Source organism: Panthera tigris, chromosome D2 (genome assembly GCF_018350195.1).
Source record: "Panthera tigris isolate Pti1 chromosome D2, P.tigris_Pti1_mat1.1, whole genome shotgun sequence".
Classification (NCBI taxonomy): Eukaryota; Metazoa; Chordata; class Mammalia; order Carnivora; family Felidae; genus Panthera; species Panthera tigris.
The window spans coordinates 81,501,615-81,519,956 of NC_056670.1; the positions used below are offsets into that span (position 1 = coordinate 81,501,615).

Below are 18,342 nucleotides of genomic sequence, written 5' to 3' on the forward strand. Positions count from 1 at the left end.
CACGCACATGTGTGTCTGCACACTCCTGTCCTCACAGCCTTGGACGCTGTCCAGTGAAACTGGGTCACCAGAAAGTGGGGAGAGATCTTGTTACGATGACGTCTTCCGAGGACAGGACAGGGTGGCTCGCACCGCAGGTCCCTTGTCACCCCTGAACGGGAGCCGGGCACTGTGGTTTACACATAAAGAACCAAGGATAGTGTGACAGCTGGCCTCCAAGGAGGAGCACGCACACTCAGGTCCTAGTTTATGTGTATGCGTGTGGCGGGGGGGCTCCCCTTGGTGAGAACAGGACCCCTTCTCACGGAGATTGCATTCCGGTACGGACAAAAGATGGCTGACCCAGGTGTCACAGCGGTCCACACGCCGGGCACCCGTGCCCGGGTCTGTCAGTGAGTCCTGCCGGGGCCTACAGATCACGGGTCACAACGGGACGTGCCGATTGGTTTGCCTCCAGCTTTGGTCCCCCGGCCTCTGAAGGTCTCTCCGGCATGGTCCTTCCTGGGGGCCTGGGATGTGTTTCTGGAGGATGCTGCTGTCCTGTGACCCTATGTCCTTGGAGGCCTGCATGAGATGTCTGCTGAGGTCATTGTGGCCTCTGAGGACAGCCCAGGTGCCCAGGCACCCATCTTCAGAGCTCCGTCCTGGGGCTGGAGTGTCGGAAGCCTTCCTGAGGTCCTTCTGCGAGCATTGGCTCCTTTCATTCTCCCTGCTCCCCTGTGTCCCCTTTCTCCTAAGCTCCCATGGGTGCGGTGGGTGACGAAGGACTGACGAGCTGCGGAAACATCCAGCTTGCGGTTATGGGTCCATCAGAAGGATTCTAACAAAGGGGATTTTATGTTCTCAGGGGGCTAAGAGAGTGAAATGTCTTCCGATGTGACAAAATGGCAGTGGCGTTTCCAAAAGTTTGGTGGTTTCTCATCAAGAGGGGCTGGATGACAAAGGAATGCAGCTGACACGCAGACCCCAGGTTTGGGTCGCAGGTGGGCGTGCCCGGCACCAGGGAGCTGAAGATGGTGACAGCATCTCCTGTCGAAGATGAACAGGGCTGCCGTCACTTCTTCACCCCGGAGTAATTCTGACAAATGACACTCACACACTCAATTACCTCTGCGAACGGTGGAGTCAACAACTGTCTGTCCAGCATGACAGATAAATGGGGTAGGAAGAGATGGAACTCGGCCAGGGCATCCGGGTACCGGAGCCTGGCGGGCCATTTCGGCCATCTCTGGGGCCAGAGCTGTGTTCCTCTGATTTTCTAAGACTGTTCGCAGACACGCTCCTCCTGCCAACCTGGGCCGGTCTTCTCCCTCTGTTGGGTTCCTCCTCAGCTTGTTTGGTTTAGCCGAAAGTCATTTGTTTTCCTTAATCATCTTGTCAGAGTCCGGGGATTCCTGGCCGCAGCTTCTCCCTCAGATGTCTTGGAGATCTCCGAGATGGTGGCAGCGATAGAGATGCCCCGATGGACAGGGGCGACCAAGGGCTTGGCCCCCTGGTGAGGGCGGTTAAGCTGGGTGATGGGTTTCGGGCTGAAGGGAACGAAGACCATCATCCTGGTGACGTCTTGCCAGGGGCTGTGAAGATGGCCACCAACAGGGCTGGACCTGGGCGGATTTGCCAGGAGACCTTCCAGTCTGTTGGGTGCTAGGAGGTCGCCGTGTAGTCTTTACCCTGGATGTGGTGTTGTGATTGAGGTCAGCACGTCAAGGGCTACCGAAGGTGGTTGTCATTTGTGAGCACTGAGGTTCTGTAGGAAAGACCCTGGGCTTTGGAGTGCTTGCGGGATGCGTGTGTTCAGTGGGTCAGCATTTGGGGCCGATGCATCTTCAGTCTGGGTTCACTGCCACGGGTAGTTTTCTTGTCGCATCTCCCTTGCACTGGCTTGGTCCTTGGGCAGCTCTCGGACACCCTTGCAGGCTTCTGCACTGACAGCAGGTCTCGGCTCTTTGGAGCGCTTCTCCTGTGAGTTTACAGGGCTGTGGTATTTGGGAGATGGTCTCCTTGGTGACTTCATCTGCTGACATCACAGGGAAGGTTGGCTGAGAAGGGGAGGGCCCCGACATCCGCGAACACAGACGTGGAAGGACTGTCATGGTCCCCACAGGATAGCGCCTTCTTCGCGTGCCATGTGTCTCCCTGCCTGACCTCTGGTGAGTCCTGTCATTATAGCCAGTAAGGTGAGCCCGGCTGCTGCCCAGAAGATGCACAGCACGTTAGCACCTCATACATTAAGTATTGATTACTCTTATTGTGAAGTCGACAAGTGAAATCATATAATCACTGGGCAAAACACTTTCTGGAAAAATGGAGTAGCTGTTAGTCCTTTTCAAGGGGATAAATCGTAACGGGATTTGCAAAAGCCTGAGCCTGAGCTTCGTATGTGCGGTTCCCTGGAAGGAGGTGGAACAGCAGGGTTTGTGCTGTTTCTGTGTCCTTGATGCTTCCTGCCTGCACCCCACTCCCACCTGCACCCCTGGGCCTTCATGACCGTGTACTCCTGGGAGAGTCTTCTACGTGGGTCGCAGCATACTTACGGGAGTCATTTCAACGCTGCATGCTCCTTTTTTTCTTCTGTTAAAAGAGTTCAGGAAACATTAGTGCGAAACATGCTTTTATGCGTCATTAACGTAAGCCCACCATGTGAAATCCCGAGACAAGCTAAGTATATCTAATGTTTGGGAGCACTGCCGTCTGTTCTGTCGTGCTCTGCATTTTAAGGGGGACGGCGGTGGCTCGGCTGGTTTCACAAGCAGAACTGGGGTGGTGGAAACACGTCGCTCCTGTTGGGAGGGCAGGACGGTACTGGAGTTAACTGGGCTCTCCCACCTGGAGGGGACGGTCAGTAATTACATTTCACCCTCAGGCTCCTTCATGTTCGTGTCCTTACTGTTCTTTAATTTTCTGAACATCCTTTTCTCTGCCCCCATCTGAAGCACCAAGGAAAATCCAGATGTGCTTTCGCCCCTACACCCCAGTGTCCTTCCATTACACAGCCGTGCCCCCGGGAGCTGTTTTCCATTTTTCATCCCCGCTCAGCCATTCCAGGAAGCTGCCTCAGGGGGCTCTGTGTGCCTCGCACTGCCACGCCCCAAGCTTGTTCTGTTCCACCCGTTCTTGCCACCGTATTTGGCCACCTTGATCACTGTGCCCCCTTGTTTGGGTGACATCACTTGTCTGCCTCCTCCCACATCCTGGCTCTCTCCACCTTTGTGTCCTGCGCATCTCCTGTTCTAACACCTACATCCTGACGTTGGTCAGTTTTCTGCTCCTTTTGCATATTCCCTTTGATGGTCTTAGTGGCTTTCATTACTGCCTAGAGGCTGGCGATCCTTTCGTCTGTGTTTCTAAACCAGAAATAGTGTCTAGAACCCTCTCTCCATTTGCCTAGTAGATGGGGCCACTTGGGTGTCCAACAGGCAACTCAGACTCCACTCGTCCAAAACTGAACCCTTGTCCTTTTCTCCCTCCTTTTAAAAATACCCTTCTTTTCTCCCATTCCTCTCTTTGGATGGCATCACGTGGCTCCTTGGATGACACATTACCAGGACTTGGGGCGTTGTGTTTGACTCTCCTTTATCTGCCACCGTCCATCACCGAGCACCGGGTCCAGCCTGCCTCCAGTTTTCTCTTCCTCAAGGCCTCTTTCAAACTCACCACTGCAGCCGGAGGTCAGGCCTTTACTGTTTCTTGCCTGGTCGATTGCAGTGGCTAAATGACGGTTTCTCTCCCTCCTGTCTCCACTGCCCTACCGGTGCGCCATGCCAGAGGGACTCTCGCCTTTTGCTCTGATCACATCTCTCCCCGCCCCCATCAGCATGTTGGTTTTCCCAACTTTCCTGACCTTACCCATCATGTGCATGCTGGTATCCAGCTGCCTGTCTGGCCTTTTAGCCCTTTCCTCCTCTCCCCACCCTCCACCTGTGCATGTGTCTCTTGAATGTGTCATATGTTCCTGCCTGCCTGACTCTGTGTCCAGGTTTCTCATTCCTTGATTGCCTGCCCCATGTGGGAAATTGCCATTCCTCTTGCCAGCAGGTGAAGGTCCTGCCTCCTAAAGGAGGCCTCCCTGACTCTCATCTCCAAGCCAATGCCTACTCCCTCACTTCTCTCTCTTTCACTTGCCTGTGCATTAGCTCAGGGGTCTGGGAGGCCAGAGAGAGGCTGTGGCTCATCTCCTGGATCTATCGTAAGTCATAAGAGCGAGCACCTTGTCCTAAGCATCTAACCAGGCCTAAGCCTTCGTCCTTATCCTCGTGGAAGGAAGTACCCCGTACCCCAAACCTGTGAGTAGCTAGAGCCATCGTGTCCTTGTTAAGAGATGAGGAAGCCGAGTCTCAGGGGTATCAGGAACTGCCCAAGATGTCCCTGCCAGGAAGGGAGGAGAACTTTAACTCAGACAGCCTCTCTCCAGAGCCTGAGCCCTCAGCACCCCCGCAGACTGTCCCGGTGCAGGTGTGAGCCCAGCAGAAGGTTGCCCAGAATGAGCAAAGATCAAGCGGGGAGTTTAGTAAGTTTATGACCTGGCCTAGCTCAGAAACATTTATGAGGCATAAGGGAGTAGAAGGAAACCGGGCTTTGGTCCTCCTAGGAAAAAATAAGAATAGTTGCAATTCAAAAAATATTTGTTGTGAGGAGTATTTCTTTTAAAGTTGTGAATCAATGAACTTATACTTCAGCACAGAAAACCAGTCAAAACCCCCAGCATGTGTGTCGGTGTTTAGATCTGTGTGCACACCATGGGATGTACGTGAAAATGTGCTTATCTATGTTTGTGGGTTATTTATTGTGCATTTACAAGGAGATACACCCATAGATGTGTGCGCGTGTGTTTGTGTGTAAATTATTTCCATAGCGGTAGACACGATTTGTCCCCGCCCCGCATCCCGCCATCTGACCGGCTCCAGATGTCAGTTTTACACACGCGAGAAAGTAAATGTAACATGCTGGAAACAATGTAACATGCTACGAAAACAAGCTTCTAGCAAATAGAGTTGCATCTTGGTGGGTCCCCTGCTGACTGGCAGCCCCGTGTCCCCTGCAGACTGCAGAGAGATCCTGCTTCCCATGATGACGGATCAGCTCAAGTACCATCTGGAGAGACAAGAAGACCTGGAGGCCTGCTGCCACCTGCTCAGCAACATTTTGGAGGTTCTGTACAGGAAGGATGTGGTGAGTAATGGCCGTGGCGGGAAGCGAGCCCCCGCCTCACGGAAGGCGCATTTGATTCCTTTACTTTCCCGGGTTAGCCTGTTTCTCTCTGTTGAGTGGTGCCCTTCAGGGATTTTTCTTTATGCACGAAGTATGATAATAATGTAAAAACATCTTTTTTTTTTTTTTTTATTCTAAGTTTACTTCCTGTCACTTCTCAGGCGAATGCCTCCCCAAGACTGATTTTTGATTTTGACCCTTAAGGTCAGAAAATGACTTTGATGTTAAAAACTGGACGGGGGACCTGGGTGGCTCCGTGGGTTAAGTATTTGACTTCGGCTCAGGTCAACTCCAAGGTCCAACTCCAGGGTCAACTCCGTGGTTCCTGAGTTCAAGCTCTGTGCTGACAGCTCGGGGCCTGATGCCTGGTTCGGATTCTGTGTCTCCCTCTCTCTCTGCCCCTCCCCCGCTCGCACTCTCTTTCTCTCAAAATAAACATTAAAAAAGAAACTGGAAATGCGCAGATGGAGGCTATTATCTACATTCCTTTTTCTTAATTCTTATTTAAAAAAAAATTTTTTTTAACGTTTCTTTATTTTTTAGAGAGAGAGAGACAGGGTGAGAGTAGGGAGAGGGCAGAGAGAGAGGGAGACACAGAATCGGAAGCAGGCTCCAGGCTCTGAGCTGTCAGCACAGAGCCCGACGCGGGGCTCGAACTCACGAACCGTGAGATCATGACCTGAGCCGAAGTCAGACACCCAACCGACTGAGCCACCCAGGCGCCCCAATTCTTATTTTAATAAAGTAATACATGCACATAGTGGGTTTTTTTTTAAGTCATTGGTGTTTCCTAGAGTTTTGAGAAGAACGGCCCCATGCCTCCTTCCCCAGATTCCACAACCCACCAGTCATTTCCTTCTGTGCCTTCTTAGCTAGTCTTTGTCTTTTTAAATGGTTTTTCTTTTTGTATTTGTAAATTGTTTGCTTAGTCTGTGGACCTTTTTTTGAAATCAGAAGTGGGTGCGAGCACACGTGCAAAAGGCTGACCCTGTGCCTTCCCATCGCCAACACACCCACCATACACAGCTGTGCACGGATGTGCACGTGCACAGACTCGCCGACTCTCCAGTTGTGCCTGTACAGGTCCGTGTCCATCCATGTGCCTCCAGCAGGGGACAGATGGGCCAGGTTTTCAAGGTCAGCAGGGCTTAGTCTTTGCTCTCTGCCCCGTGACCTCTGGACACCTTCCCAGTCAGCACACACACATACCCGTCCTGCCCACTTCCTTCCTGCAGGGATTCGTTCTCTCGGAGCCTGGTGAATGCCTTTGAAGACAGAGATCAGATTGAATCACTTCATAGCAAGGGTGGCGATATCAGCTCTTGCAGGGGAGTTGCCTTTGGAAGCTTCTAGAAGCCTTAATCCAATGGCCAGCTTCTAGGCCCCCTTCCAGGGCCTGCCTTTGTCTTAAAGGGGAGAAGGTTGGGAGTGAAGTGTATGTATGGCCCAGCCTCAAAGGTGATTCCTGCCCTGGCCTTGTGTGTGAGCACCGCGAGAACGTATTTAAACAAGTTCCAAGTTCAGGCCAAGTTCATCCCATCACACACAAAATAAAAGAGCACGTTTTTCCCGATGGAAGAATCCATGGCACATTATGGATTTTAGATAATGTGCTAAAATAAATACATTGAATTCCAGGTGCTGGATGCCCAGGTTATTCGAACTTGACAGGCAGAGCAATCTATGGCTGCTATCTGCCTGCTTTCCACTTACAAATGGCCAAGGGTCTCTAGAAAACTAATTGGTGGGCTAATCAGGGATCATAAACATTATATTGTTTAAACAGATTTGCTTTTATTTTTAAGGTTTGCTTAAATTCAATTACTATGATTATATAACAAATTATCACTAATGGACTATAATTAATAAGATGCGTTGCGTTTTCTTTGTGAAGGCTTTTGCCTTTGACAAGGGCCATTCTTCATCTCGTTAAGGGTTATAATTGATTTACTCTTTACAGGGTAAATGGATTCAGTGACAACTGCCGAGGCTTGCATGTTAATGATGGTCTTAGGTGTTGGTTTTCACTGCTGTGTCTTCCTCCAGGGGCCAACTCAGAGGCATGTCCAGATAATCATGGAGAAGCTTCTGCGGACAGTGAACCGAACTGTCATTTCCATGGGGCGGGATTCCGAGCTCATTGTAAGTGCTCCGTGGCGAATGCTTGGGCGCGTAATTGTGGCGGGGGGGCCCCTTCCCCAGGCGTGTCACTTATTCCCAACCCCGAAAATCCATCTGGCCCTTTCCCAGCTGCCTTTTGAGCGTAAGCTTATTTTACTACATTGTAGTGAACAGCAGAGAAGCATTTATTTACAGTCTGGTATATAATATATGCTGATTTTCCATGATTCTAGAAGCAGGTGTCAAAGTTGAAGGGTCAGCAAACTAACATGTTAGAGACAGAAGCATCTGCTTCCAGTTACTCATTATTTACTTCTAGCAAAGGATATGGAGTTTCTTCTTAAGTTCTTACTCTTCTGGCAGTTTCTTTCTACGTATTTACATTTAAGATGCCATTAATAAAATTTTATGACGGACCTTAAAAAGTAAATGAGGTGATCCAACCCAGCCATTTTATTGTCTACCCTGATGTATCATAGATGTCTCTCTTCTACAGGTGACTGAGGCATGCAATACTATCTATGATTTTTTTTTCAAGAAAGTTTTAACAATAATTTAGACAGGTTTTCATTTTTTCTTTCCCCCTCCGGAGCTTACCACTCTCCCTCACTACCATCATTCTTAAGTTTGGTTTCTTAGGCGAAAGATGCTCACACAGGTCCCATTTATTTTCCTTCATTTCTAGCACCTGTTACCATTTTACTAAGTTTGGTGGATGGCATTTCAAAAAAAATCCTAAGAACTTTTCGAATCCAGGAACACAACCAGAGGAGATACGTTGTCCTTCCTTGTGTGACCATAGTTCTTTCTGCGTATCCCGGGAGGGGAACAAGTTAACACATGCTCTTTGGGCAGCAAGGCCAGAATGCGCGGAGGGCCGGACCTGCTCTGGTCTGTGGCTCGCACCAACGAAGGCTGCCGTTTCGCGTCTGACATCACAGATGGGTAGCACCGAAGTGGGGCAATTGCTGTCTTAGTCTGTTTCCATCAGTAAAACAGCCTAGCTTGTGCTTCAGAGTTTCAGCACGTGTCATGGTCAGATTTTCCTTTGCAAGGTATTGACTGATCACATGTATGAAGTCGGAAGGAAAATATTTCTTGTAAGTTGGCTTTATTTGCAGTGGACTTATCCATTACCCCGTAATAGTACGTGTGTCTCCCTTATCACGTTCTTTTCTGTACTCTTAATACCTTTGTGTAGGAGGGTGGAGACTGAGCCCCATGGAGTAGACGCGAGGTGACTCCAGGGCCCCCCCCACCCCCCACCGTGGGCTGGTGCTCCTGTCTTCTTGGCACCGTGCCATGGGTGTCCTTGGAACACTCTCATGTTGTGGGACTCTGAGGGGCCCTGAAGCAGGATGGGTCCTGTGTGGCCTGAAGTTGAATCAAGTTTGGTGCCATTTCCTAAGGTGACCCATATTGGAATGGGCTGGAGTACAGAGGTGGGGGTGATGTGATGGCAGCGTGGGGCTGCAGGGAGCGAGTGACGGGCAGTGGCGATGGGCAGAGGGGCGAGATGGCCGGTGTGGGGGCCGGTGAGCAGAGGACGTAGTTCTGTCTGGACTTAGGGGCCTGACTCCAGCAGGGTGTTCATTTGGGTCATTGCCTGCTGGCAGGCAGTTAACCTGGGCTGACGAGGGCAAGGAGGGACTCCTACACGTTTGGACAGTACTTGGAATGTGGAGAGATTGTGAGGCGTGCTCAACCAACGGATCTAGCGAGGGTAGAACAGAGGCCGTGGCATGCGGCGTCTTCTCCCAGACCATGTGGGCCCAATGCCTCTGGGGGAGTTCTTATCTCAGGCACGATGCTCATCGCGGTGGTTGTGATAGAGGCATGTTACGGAGCACTTACAGTAAAACCTTGGTTTGCGAGCATAATCTCTTCTGGGAACGCGCTTGTAATCCAAAGCACCCGTGTATCAAAGCAAATTTCAAGAACCGTCGGATCACTTGTGATCATGTGATGTTCGGTGCCATGTCCTACTCCTATTGCAAGACGTTGCACATTTATCAAGTTAAAATTTGCTAGGAATGTTTGCCCGTCTTGTGAAACACTCACAGAACAAGTTATCCGCAATCCAAAGCTTTACTGTATTTCTCTGCTGGCCACTGTGTAATTAGTGGGGAGATTCGCACTTACTTCTCAACCTCACTGCAGAAAATGTCCTGCAAAGACACAAGGAGTGTTCTAGATCCTGTGGCTGGCGTGGCAGCTGTAATTTGGTGCCCTGGTTTGGTGCCACAGCTGGTCCTCCTAGTGTGTTCTGTAAGACTGGTACTCGTGGGGCTGACCCCAGTGGTGGCCAGAGGGCATCTCAGGGGACTACGAGTTTCTTCTAGGTCTTCGTCCAGGTTAGGGAGGCAGCTGCTCAGCAGAGGAAGCACCTCTCCACTTAGCATCTTTCAGTCATTTCTTTGGGCCAAATGCTAGGATCTCCTGGAGGTGGAAGGGAGGGTTGAGCCCTTTCCCCGAAGGGCGTGGAGGAACCTGTGTGTTCTGAGGAACCCTCGAGCGCTCCTTAGGAAGAGCCCCTGCGTGTTCTGAGAAGGGCTGACAGGGAGGATCTTGTGCCGTGTTACCCAGCTGGGGTCCTGTTCCTGCTGAGCACTCAGGAGGGGTTCAAGGCACTCTCTGGGAGTGGGGGTGCAGAGCAAACCGCCCACATCCAGGCCCGTTCCCCACCGTCCCACTTTCTCCTACAGAAGTCTCTAGAAGCAGGAAGGGGACTTAGGTCCTAAGCTGACTCCTCCCAATTCCTACATCTTCAGTATCTATCAAAGGCATCCAGAGATCCCTTTTTGTAAAACCAACTAGGCTGCGAGCGGAAAGACTCTCAAATGAAAACATAGATTCTGAATAAGCTGTAATTACTTGGTGAGTGACAGCAGCATCGAGATGTTTTCGTGAAGGACACTGACCTTTTAAAATGAGTCGTTGAGAAGGATCTTTTTTGTACTGTTTATTTATTTTTGAGAGAGAGAGAGAGCGAGCGGGGAGGGACAGAGAGAGAGGAGGACAGAGGATCTCAAGCAGGCTCTGTGGTGACAGCAGAGAGCCCGACACGGGGCTCAAACTCACAAACTGTGAGATCGTGACCTGAACTGAAGTTGGATGCTCGACTGACTGAGCCCCTCCCAGGCACCCCTAGAAAGATCTTGAAGTCTTCCAGGAACCAGGAGCCCTTGTGCTGTCCACAGAGGGGGAAGACAGAGATGCTGCCCTGCTCGGAGAGCCCGACCTTGCTTTTCCAATTTGCTCCGATGTAGATTTATGCATTAACTTCTTAATGTCAGTGTTGTTGCTCTGTGAATTTAGATTAGAGGAAGATCTGGGGGGAAAAATGTCCCTGACGAGGGGGGCAGAAAACATCAGCAGTGGACCTTCCAGAGAAGGAGAGCAGACAGTGGTCTACAGATCTGTTGTGTGTCAGCTGTAACCTTCCACCGTAACAGACATTTCTGGCCTTATGCGCTTGCTACTTAGGTTTGCATAAATGGAATGGAAACCGTGCAACTAGGAATTAGCTTCAAGATTCTGAATAATCACTGGAAATGGATTTAAAAATTAATGAATAGTTATGCTTCACCTCATGGTTTATTCCACAGTATCGTCAACAGTAATACCGAGAACGTGGCCTCTGTTTGCGTCGGAGTGTTGTTAGTTGGGAATGCTGTTGCAGGCTGACCATTTTCCCATCTGTTTATGTGCGGACTCGAGAAATGCAGAACTCCCTGCGTAATTGGATAAGCAGAGACGTGCAGTGTGAGCCTTTTCTTTTATCCGTGTCTGTGGTATTTGCTCAACACCGTACAGCTGATTGTGTATCATTTGTTTTAGTTCATTTTATACCTTTCGGCATTCGATGTGAAATGAACTGTTGGAACACATCTCACACATAGGATAAAAATGTGCCCTGACCCTAAGCGTCATACTTTTTTAACAAATAAAATTGCATCTGGCGAGTATAGAATCGTAGATCTTACGGATGCCAGAAACAGGTCCTAACCCAGAAGGCTTGTAGTCACCATGCCACAGAAGGAAGATCCCATTTTATCATTATTCCAATGTGGTCTGCCACCGTAGAATAATTTTTTTTAGTGTTTATTTATTTTTGAGAGCGCGAGAGAGTGTGCAAGCAGGGGAGGGACAGGGAGAGAGGGACAGAGGACCTGAAGTGGGCTCCGTGCTGACAGCAGAGAGCCCGATGTGGGGCTCGAACTCATGAACCTTGAGATCCTGAGCAGAAGTCAGACGCTCACCTGACTGCACCCCCCAGGTGCCCCTGATACTGTGGAATAATTGAGTGAAATGCTTAGTTACATAGTGTCTGATTTCAGATTTGGGTTTTCTCTTCCTTTTTGGAAATTCCTGAGGCCCTTAGTGTTAGGTGGTGTTCTTAGTCATGGTATGTGGTTCGGAGCAGGTTCGGAGTCATGCTGGGTTCGGTGCTCTTGTCCCGTGGGCAGATGGCATGGCCAGCCTTCTGGGGGGTGACCTGCTACCCCCCCGTCCCCTCCCCCCATACGCGTGTGTCTCTGCTAGAAGCAGCACTTGTACGCAAAGCTGGGTTGAGACAAGATCAGTTGTGCCTTCTCCTGTGATGTTAGGTGTCTCTACCATGTGACAAAATTTGCATTCTGTTAACGGGGCCTTTAAAAATGTAATTGAGTGAGAAGGACTTTTAAGGGTTTGTCTGCAGCCTGGATACCCACCAGAAGACCGGGAATCACTCATTCACTAAAATGCAAGTGTGCCTCTCCTCAGGAAGGATTCCCTTGGAAAATTCTCCATGTAGGCTTAGGAAAGGGAAAGAGGCCATCTCCATCGTCTGCTTGCTCCTTTGACCAGCACCTCCTGACTCACTACACTCAAGTGAGGACGTTCTGCTGTCTCCACGCTGAGCGCCAGCCTTGGGGACGCCGATGGGGTGGGGGTGCGTTGCATCACGAGAGCGGCGTCGCTGGTGGGGGAGATGTTGGCAGTGAGAACCCAGCGCTTTCTCTGACCTGACATGCTTCTTTACTTGGAAAAGAGAAGAATGGAACTGGCCTGCCAGCCAAGAGAGCCCTTTGACCGAGACTCCTGACCAAATATTTGCACCGAGATGTGTTATGTGTCCATGCATGAACGTTCGTTTTTGCGATGTTTATTCTAACGGAGTTGTGTCGGTGTGCTTTTTGAAGAATTCTATTCTTCAAAAGAAAGTAATAACATTATAAAAGTTTCAAATGGAGAGTGTCTGGCTCTTCTATACGAGTGTCGTAAAAAGGGTCTCTAATTGTATGTGTGCTGATCAATCTACTTGAAAGACCTGTGGCTTTTAGCAAAGGCACGGCCTAACGTGCTTGCGCATGTGAACCACGACGGCTTAATGTATATATTTGTTTTCCTTCGGAATCGGCACAGGAGTTCTTTCTGCCTGTCTCACATTTCTAGTGTGTTTTCCAGGTTGGTCACTGCCTGGATGTACTGGGGAGGAGACAAACGCCACACCACTGCCTGGATAAGATATGCTGTGCTCTCTTTTGCATATGCGTACTAAACCACGAAGGTGTCTTAAGTCAGTACGTACAGTTACAAGGCCGTACGCTGCTTTCGCAAGGCCTTCTCGCCTCCCGGAACGTATGCTGCACATTGTAGCATGACTATAGCGTTAGCATCAGTTAACCCCAGTTCACAAAACGGAACTCGATTTCTGAATCCTGTAGCTTCTCCGGGAAAGAAATTGGTCACACACCTATCTCATGCCAAATGTGCCGGTGACAGAGTTTTTTCCCGATCAAAGAAGACATATTAGTATGGAAAGCAGCCTCTGTGATCTTTAGGTGACGCTGCGCCTATGAAGCCTGCCTTGCTTAGTAATCAAGTCAAATTTTACCAGCTGATAAAAACGCTCCCTAAGAGTCCATTCCCCCCGCGGGGGCTTTATAAACACACTGCGCTGATACAGATGGCGTGGGATGGAGACATTCACGACCTGGTTCTCGTTGGTTCGTTCTTGCTCTCTTCTACGAAAGGCACAAAGCAGGCACCTGGTTTTGAGTGTGCGTGGTCTGAGTTGTGATGCAGGGTTGTGTACCTCAGTTCTGCCTCCGATCCTACCAGAGGGAGAATGGCTTTGCAGGGCACGCGCATGGTCGCTTCTGAGATTGGAGGCAGCCTGGCGCTGGTTTAGGAGCTCAGACAGCATTTACGCCCCACCTCAGGTCTCCACGGCAACGGACACCTCGGGAGCCCCAAGGAAGTGTGGGAAACTCCTGCCCACATCCTCCATCCTTTGCAGAGGAAAAGGGTTTTCCCACACCTTGATTTCCTCTCCATTTACACTCTGCTGGGGCGGGGGGAGGGCTTGCGATCCAAAGAGCAGAGGCAGGGGCCCCGGGACCTCTCCCTGGAGGCCGGTCACACACCAGTCACTCTGGAAGTACCTATGAGGCAGAACATCCTTTGCTGTATGTGCTTGTTTGTAAGAGGGGACCTCTGGCAACCCCAGTTAAAGGGTGTGGTTTGAATGGTTGAAGAGTGTGACCCGGAGCGTCTCCCCAGGTGCTCCTGGCTGGTGCAGCGTGTCTTCCTTCACACGCACGTGGGTCCCACCCATCCTTTCTTTTCGCTGGTGAGTGTGTGAGGGCAGCGGGGCCTCCGTCTCAGCCTGCAGGGGTCCTACCGTCCTTGCCGGTGGCCTCTGCCCTTATAGACAGCGGGAAAAGGGTGGGGACCTCTCCCTTGTGTCTCTGCCAGGGTGGCGAGGTGGAGATCTTTCACCCACCCCCAGAGAAGAGGAAAAGAAGGAGATGGCCGATCCCCTGGGACTAGGGAACTGCTTGGTGGCTGATTTGGAGAGAAGCTGTCTCCACGGGACCGTTGCAGGATTTGGCATGGGAAGACCGATGAGTTCACTGGTCTCTCTGAGGTGTTTTAAAAATTAGACACGAGTTAGTCAGATCCTACCGGGAGGTGCTTTGTGCCCTTAAAAAGTCTTCCTGTTCTCCTGGTGGCTGAAGCCCCCACCAGAGTCCATGATCTGGAAAGCCCAGCCCGAGCTACACATCAGCCCTGCCCCCTCCCAGCCAGGCCTGGGGAGCCTGCACTTGCCCGATGATTGTCTCCCTTCCTGAAGGCTAGAGGAAGTTTTTCACAGCCCCGGCATCCTTCCCTTATTGTTATTTTCATGGGTTACTTCTATTTTCCCAAATTACTGAGACCATGAAATAAGTTCAATATCCACACAAAACATTACCTTTGATTTTTTTTATTTAAAAATTAATAAAGAACTTAGTGACAAGTATAATAATTTAATCTCTATACGTAATGCCGTGTGTACATCTACATATGAGGGAACACTGTACTTTTTACCTTGGTTTTGTATCAAAGTTTTTACTTAACTCTTTCTAAGAGAAGAATCGGCATCTGGTAGTGACACATTGCAATTAAACTATGAAATGACTTTGAAAATATTTCTTTCTCTTCTGAAGATAGTTTTATTTTTCAATAGGGTTTATCTTCAATTTCCTTCTTGACTCTGAACATTTTAATTTTTTTTTTTTCTTTTTTGGTCTAGACTGCTTTCAAACAGTGATGTCATTCTGTTTACTAGGATGCCCTCTTGTTGAGATGGATTTATAACACTCGTCAGAAAGCCACTAACACCCTTATTTCAGTTCCCCGAGATAGTCGGGATTCGTAAAACACAAGGGGGTATAACTTGTTGCAAACATTTTTATAACTTTAGTTAAAAACAGTATAAAATACATGAAACACATTTTTTTTTTTTTTTAATTTTTGTCTACATGAAACAATTATGCTTCCTTCATGGTACGGGATCAATGTGCCTATCCATTTCCTTGCACAAAAATATTTCTCAATTCTGTTTACTGGTATTCAAGGATTTCCACCCTCACGTAATGTTTCCACGAGAGATGCGTGTGTTTTTTTTAAAGGCTACCTCCGCAGTATAGTGTGAGCAATCCCGAAGAATGCTTACGTGACACACGCTTCATTGTTATCCGGTCCAGGTCTGATTGCTGATCACTAGGTCCCTGTAGAATCGAAACACTTAGAACTAAAATAAATTTGCTGTTGAATCAGGAGGAAAATGCACAGCAAGAAATAGCTCCCGTGAGAAATGCAGGTAGAGATCCTCTTACCAAGGGTCGCCACTTTGTTTTTGGCATCTAATCAATGAGGTGTGCATGCCAGCATTAGATCGGATGGGAAACTTCTGGCCAGAAACTTGAAGACTAGGTTTTCTTGTACGTTCACACAACTATTCCAAAGTTCCGTTGTACAAAAAAAGGCAAAATAAGATCCCTACTTCCTCTTGTGAAAAGCAGAAAATTGATAGACCAGTCATTCCTAGACTAGGGGCTTTTGATTTCTATAAAAAAGATCCTTGCAAAGGTGCAAAATAATGAGTGAAAAAATAAAGGAACTAAGATTTATATTGCAATGTGTAATCAAAAGAGGACTCTCAGTGTCACTGTTTATTTAAAAAATACCTAAAAACATTTGATTCACAGCTTTCCCCTAGGTATGTCATTTAGTACAACTGACTAATAGGTTCGATGCAGGTGACGCTAAGTTTGTCGGTTGGCAGCAGCTAAACTGAACACGCGGTTTCTCTTTGAGATGGTCAGGTCTTCCACACTTGTTTCAGAGCATGACGGATTGTATCAAACGTCTGGCTGCGCTTTTGGTGACGAACGGTGTCTCAGAGATTGATCCACAGAAACGCTTTCCGGTGGCAGAGAACACCCGTGATTTATTGGTGACCGTACTATCCACCGTGTATCTCTATGTGTGTTTTCAGATTCTTGCCAGAATTTATCATTTGGCCTTTGGGTACCCAAAGATTAAAAATGAGATCTAAGAAAGCTTAGTGTCCCATAGCTCTGACCCTGTCAACTGCAGTGATTAAAGGCATGTCCTGACTTTGGGGACTCCTGGCTGCTGGCCGTTTGGAAAATGAGCAGTAAACATGTCGCAGGTCTGGAGATGAACAGAATGCTAAGTTTGAGGTGTCATCGTGACACTGAGATGTGGTCACTTGGCTTAGCGCTACAGCACATGAAGGCAAATATACATATAGTCACATTTGAGAGATTATTTATGGTCTCCGACCACTTGAAAAAATTGTGCTTTCTCCGGAATTTGATGTGCTGAAAATTGCACTCGCCCCCTGCTTATTTGCAAAACTAAACATAAAAATGAAGTCCTTTGCAAACATAAGGCTTGCTTTTTCTTCTCATTATCAAAAAAAAAAAAAAAAGAAAGAAAGAAAAAAAGAAAGAAAGGCTTGAAAATAATTATGAGTTTTAGCTGTGTACAGAGTGGTAGCCCATCGTCTCGCAGGCTGATGACGTAATACTTGCCGATCTGGGGCGGGGGCACAGAATTTTTTTACCTATCCCCTTTGACTACATAAACTTCATTTCAGAGTTTACCTCCCACATCCACGAATTGCAGACAACAGCTGGCAAGGTGTGACGTGTACAACCTTGCTTCTGTTAATTATCTGTTCGTACAAAAGGCCTTTTTGGTAAGCAGGGTGGGAAGTGGGAAGCGCTGAGCCGGCCAAGGCTCGCTCCATCCTATTCGTTTTGGAAAAGGATTTACTTAACTCCAGTGGGTTTTCAAGACGGCCTTTAGACTCCAAACACCATGAGTTTTAAAGAAACCAGAGTTTCCATCTTCCATGCTTTTTAGATTCGGGTTTGGATTTTTGCTTGGGAGTTGCGGAGTAGGGCTCCTGAGAGTAAGGCGAAGGTACAACCTGAGTTTCCTCAAAAGGATGGAGTTTCCTCAGAACTGGCTGGAGCTTGTCTTCTTGCTGCTTAAAGTCCAGCTCCACACTGGGAAGAAGAGAGAGGGGAGAATTTAGTGCGTGATCTTCCCTATACAAAGATCCCCCTTAGTGGCAGCAAAATGCGGTGCCGTCCTACGAGGGTAACGATCATTGGGATTATGTTTATTATGTGATTTTCCGGCTCGGTAGTGAGCAGTCGGCTGTGATCTATTGTAGCTCTGTGTCACTGAACTATCTCAGGTTCATTTTCCTTGAAAATCACTTACGTGCTTTCGATGCGAGTCTTTGAAGTTTTATTAAGGTACTCCATTGGTGTCAGAGTAGATAATGTGTTGGTGGAAATGAAAAAGATGACATCTGAATAACCCTTTTGCTTGTCTGGAGACTGCACACACATGCTTCACGGGATAGATGGACGAACAAAAGTATGAGTGTACGGGGGCCATCCTAGCACATACAGAACAGGGGCGTGAAGGCCCTTTGCCTGCATACCTTTTCTATAAGATTAGAGAAATCCATGGATCTCACCTCAAACAACTGTGGCATGAAATGACCTTGGCTTATGTTCTTTGCAAAACCTCATCATCTACCAGACTCGTGAGAGCCACAATACCCAACCTCGGGGAAAACTGTGTTTGTGGGGTCAGTGCCATTGAATGTTACGCAGTTGTGATCAAAGACAGTTTTCAGGCAAGAACATGGTGTTCGGTGACGATGACCCCAAATCGTAATTACATTGCTGAAGCCAGGGTGTGTGGACATGTAGCCATGTGGAGGGACCTTGGGCAGTGGTGATGATGTTTGCGTTAGAATGACAGGACTGAAGGCGACTTTTTCTTACGAAATTTCTCCACAGCCTGCCTGGAGTCCTAGCTTCTCTTCATGGCTTTGGAAAACCCATTGTTGATCTCCCCACTAGTTTCTAGGTTATCCCCTTGGCCTTTGGGATAGGATGCCCGGGTCCACACTTTTCTGTGATGGTCCCAGTAGCGATGAGCCTCGTCTCCCTTCTCTCCATCCCTGTACCCTGATTATTTGCATGTGGGCGCTGGCTTCTAGAGAATTATGCTCTGTGCTCCTTCATGTCTGGTCTGGATGCTGACTAAATGTCAGTAGATTTCAGTAAAGGCTCCGTGGTGATGATAATACATGAGCTCATAACGTTGTATATCCAGTGGAGCCGTAAACCATTTACAAACATGAAA

General features: G+C 48.6%; 2 protein-coding genes across 5 annotated transcripts in view; one reads left to right on the forward strand and one right to left on the reverse strand.

The window, feature by feature from the left end:
• Nucleotides 1-18,342, forward strand: part of DOCK1 (dedicator of cytokinesis 1) — a 524,611-nt gene that overhangs the window by 202,567 nt on the left and 303,702 nt on the right. For all 3 annotated transcript variants that reach the window (XM_042961087.1, XM_042961088.1, XM_042961089.1), the window contains exons 26-27: nt 5,042-5,169; nt 7,255-7,350. In XM_042961087.1, the coding sequence (XP_042817021.1) occupies nt 5,042-5,169; nt 7,255-7,350 (224 nt within the window). The remainder of the gene's footprint in view (nt 1-5,041; nt 5,170-7,254; nt 7,351-18,342) is intronic.
• Nucleotides 14,862-18,342, reverse strand: part of INSYN2A (inhibitory synaptic factor 2A) — a 58,194-nt gene continuing 54,713 nt past the window's right edge. For both annotated transcript variants that reach the window (XM_042961090.1, XM_042961091.1), the window contains exon 4: nt 14,862-17,183. In XM_042961090.1, coding sequence (XP_042817024.1) covers nt 17,000-17,183 — 184 coding nt within the window. In that variant the 3' untranslated portion in view covers nt 14,862-16,999. The remainder of the gene's footprint in view (nt 17,184-18,342) is intronic.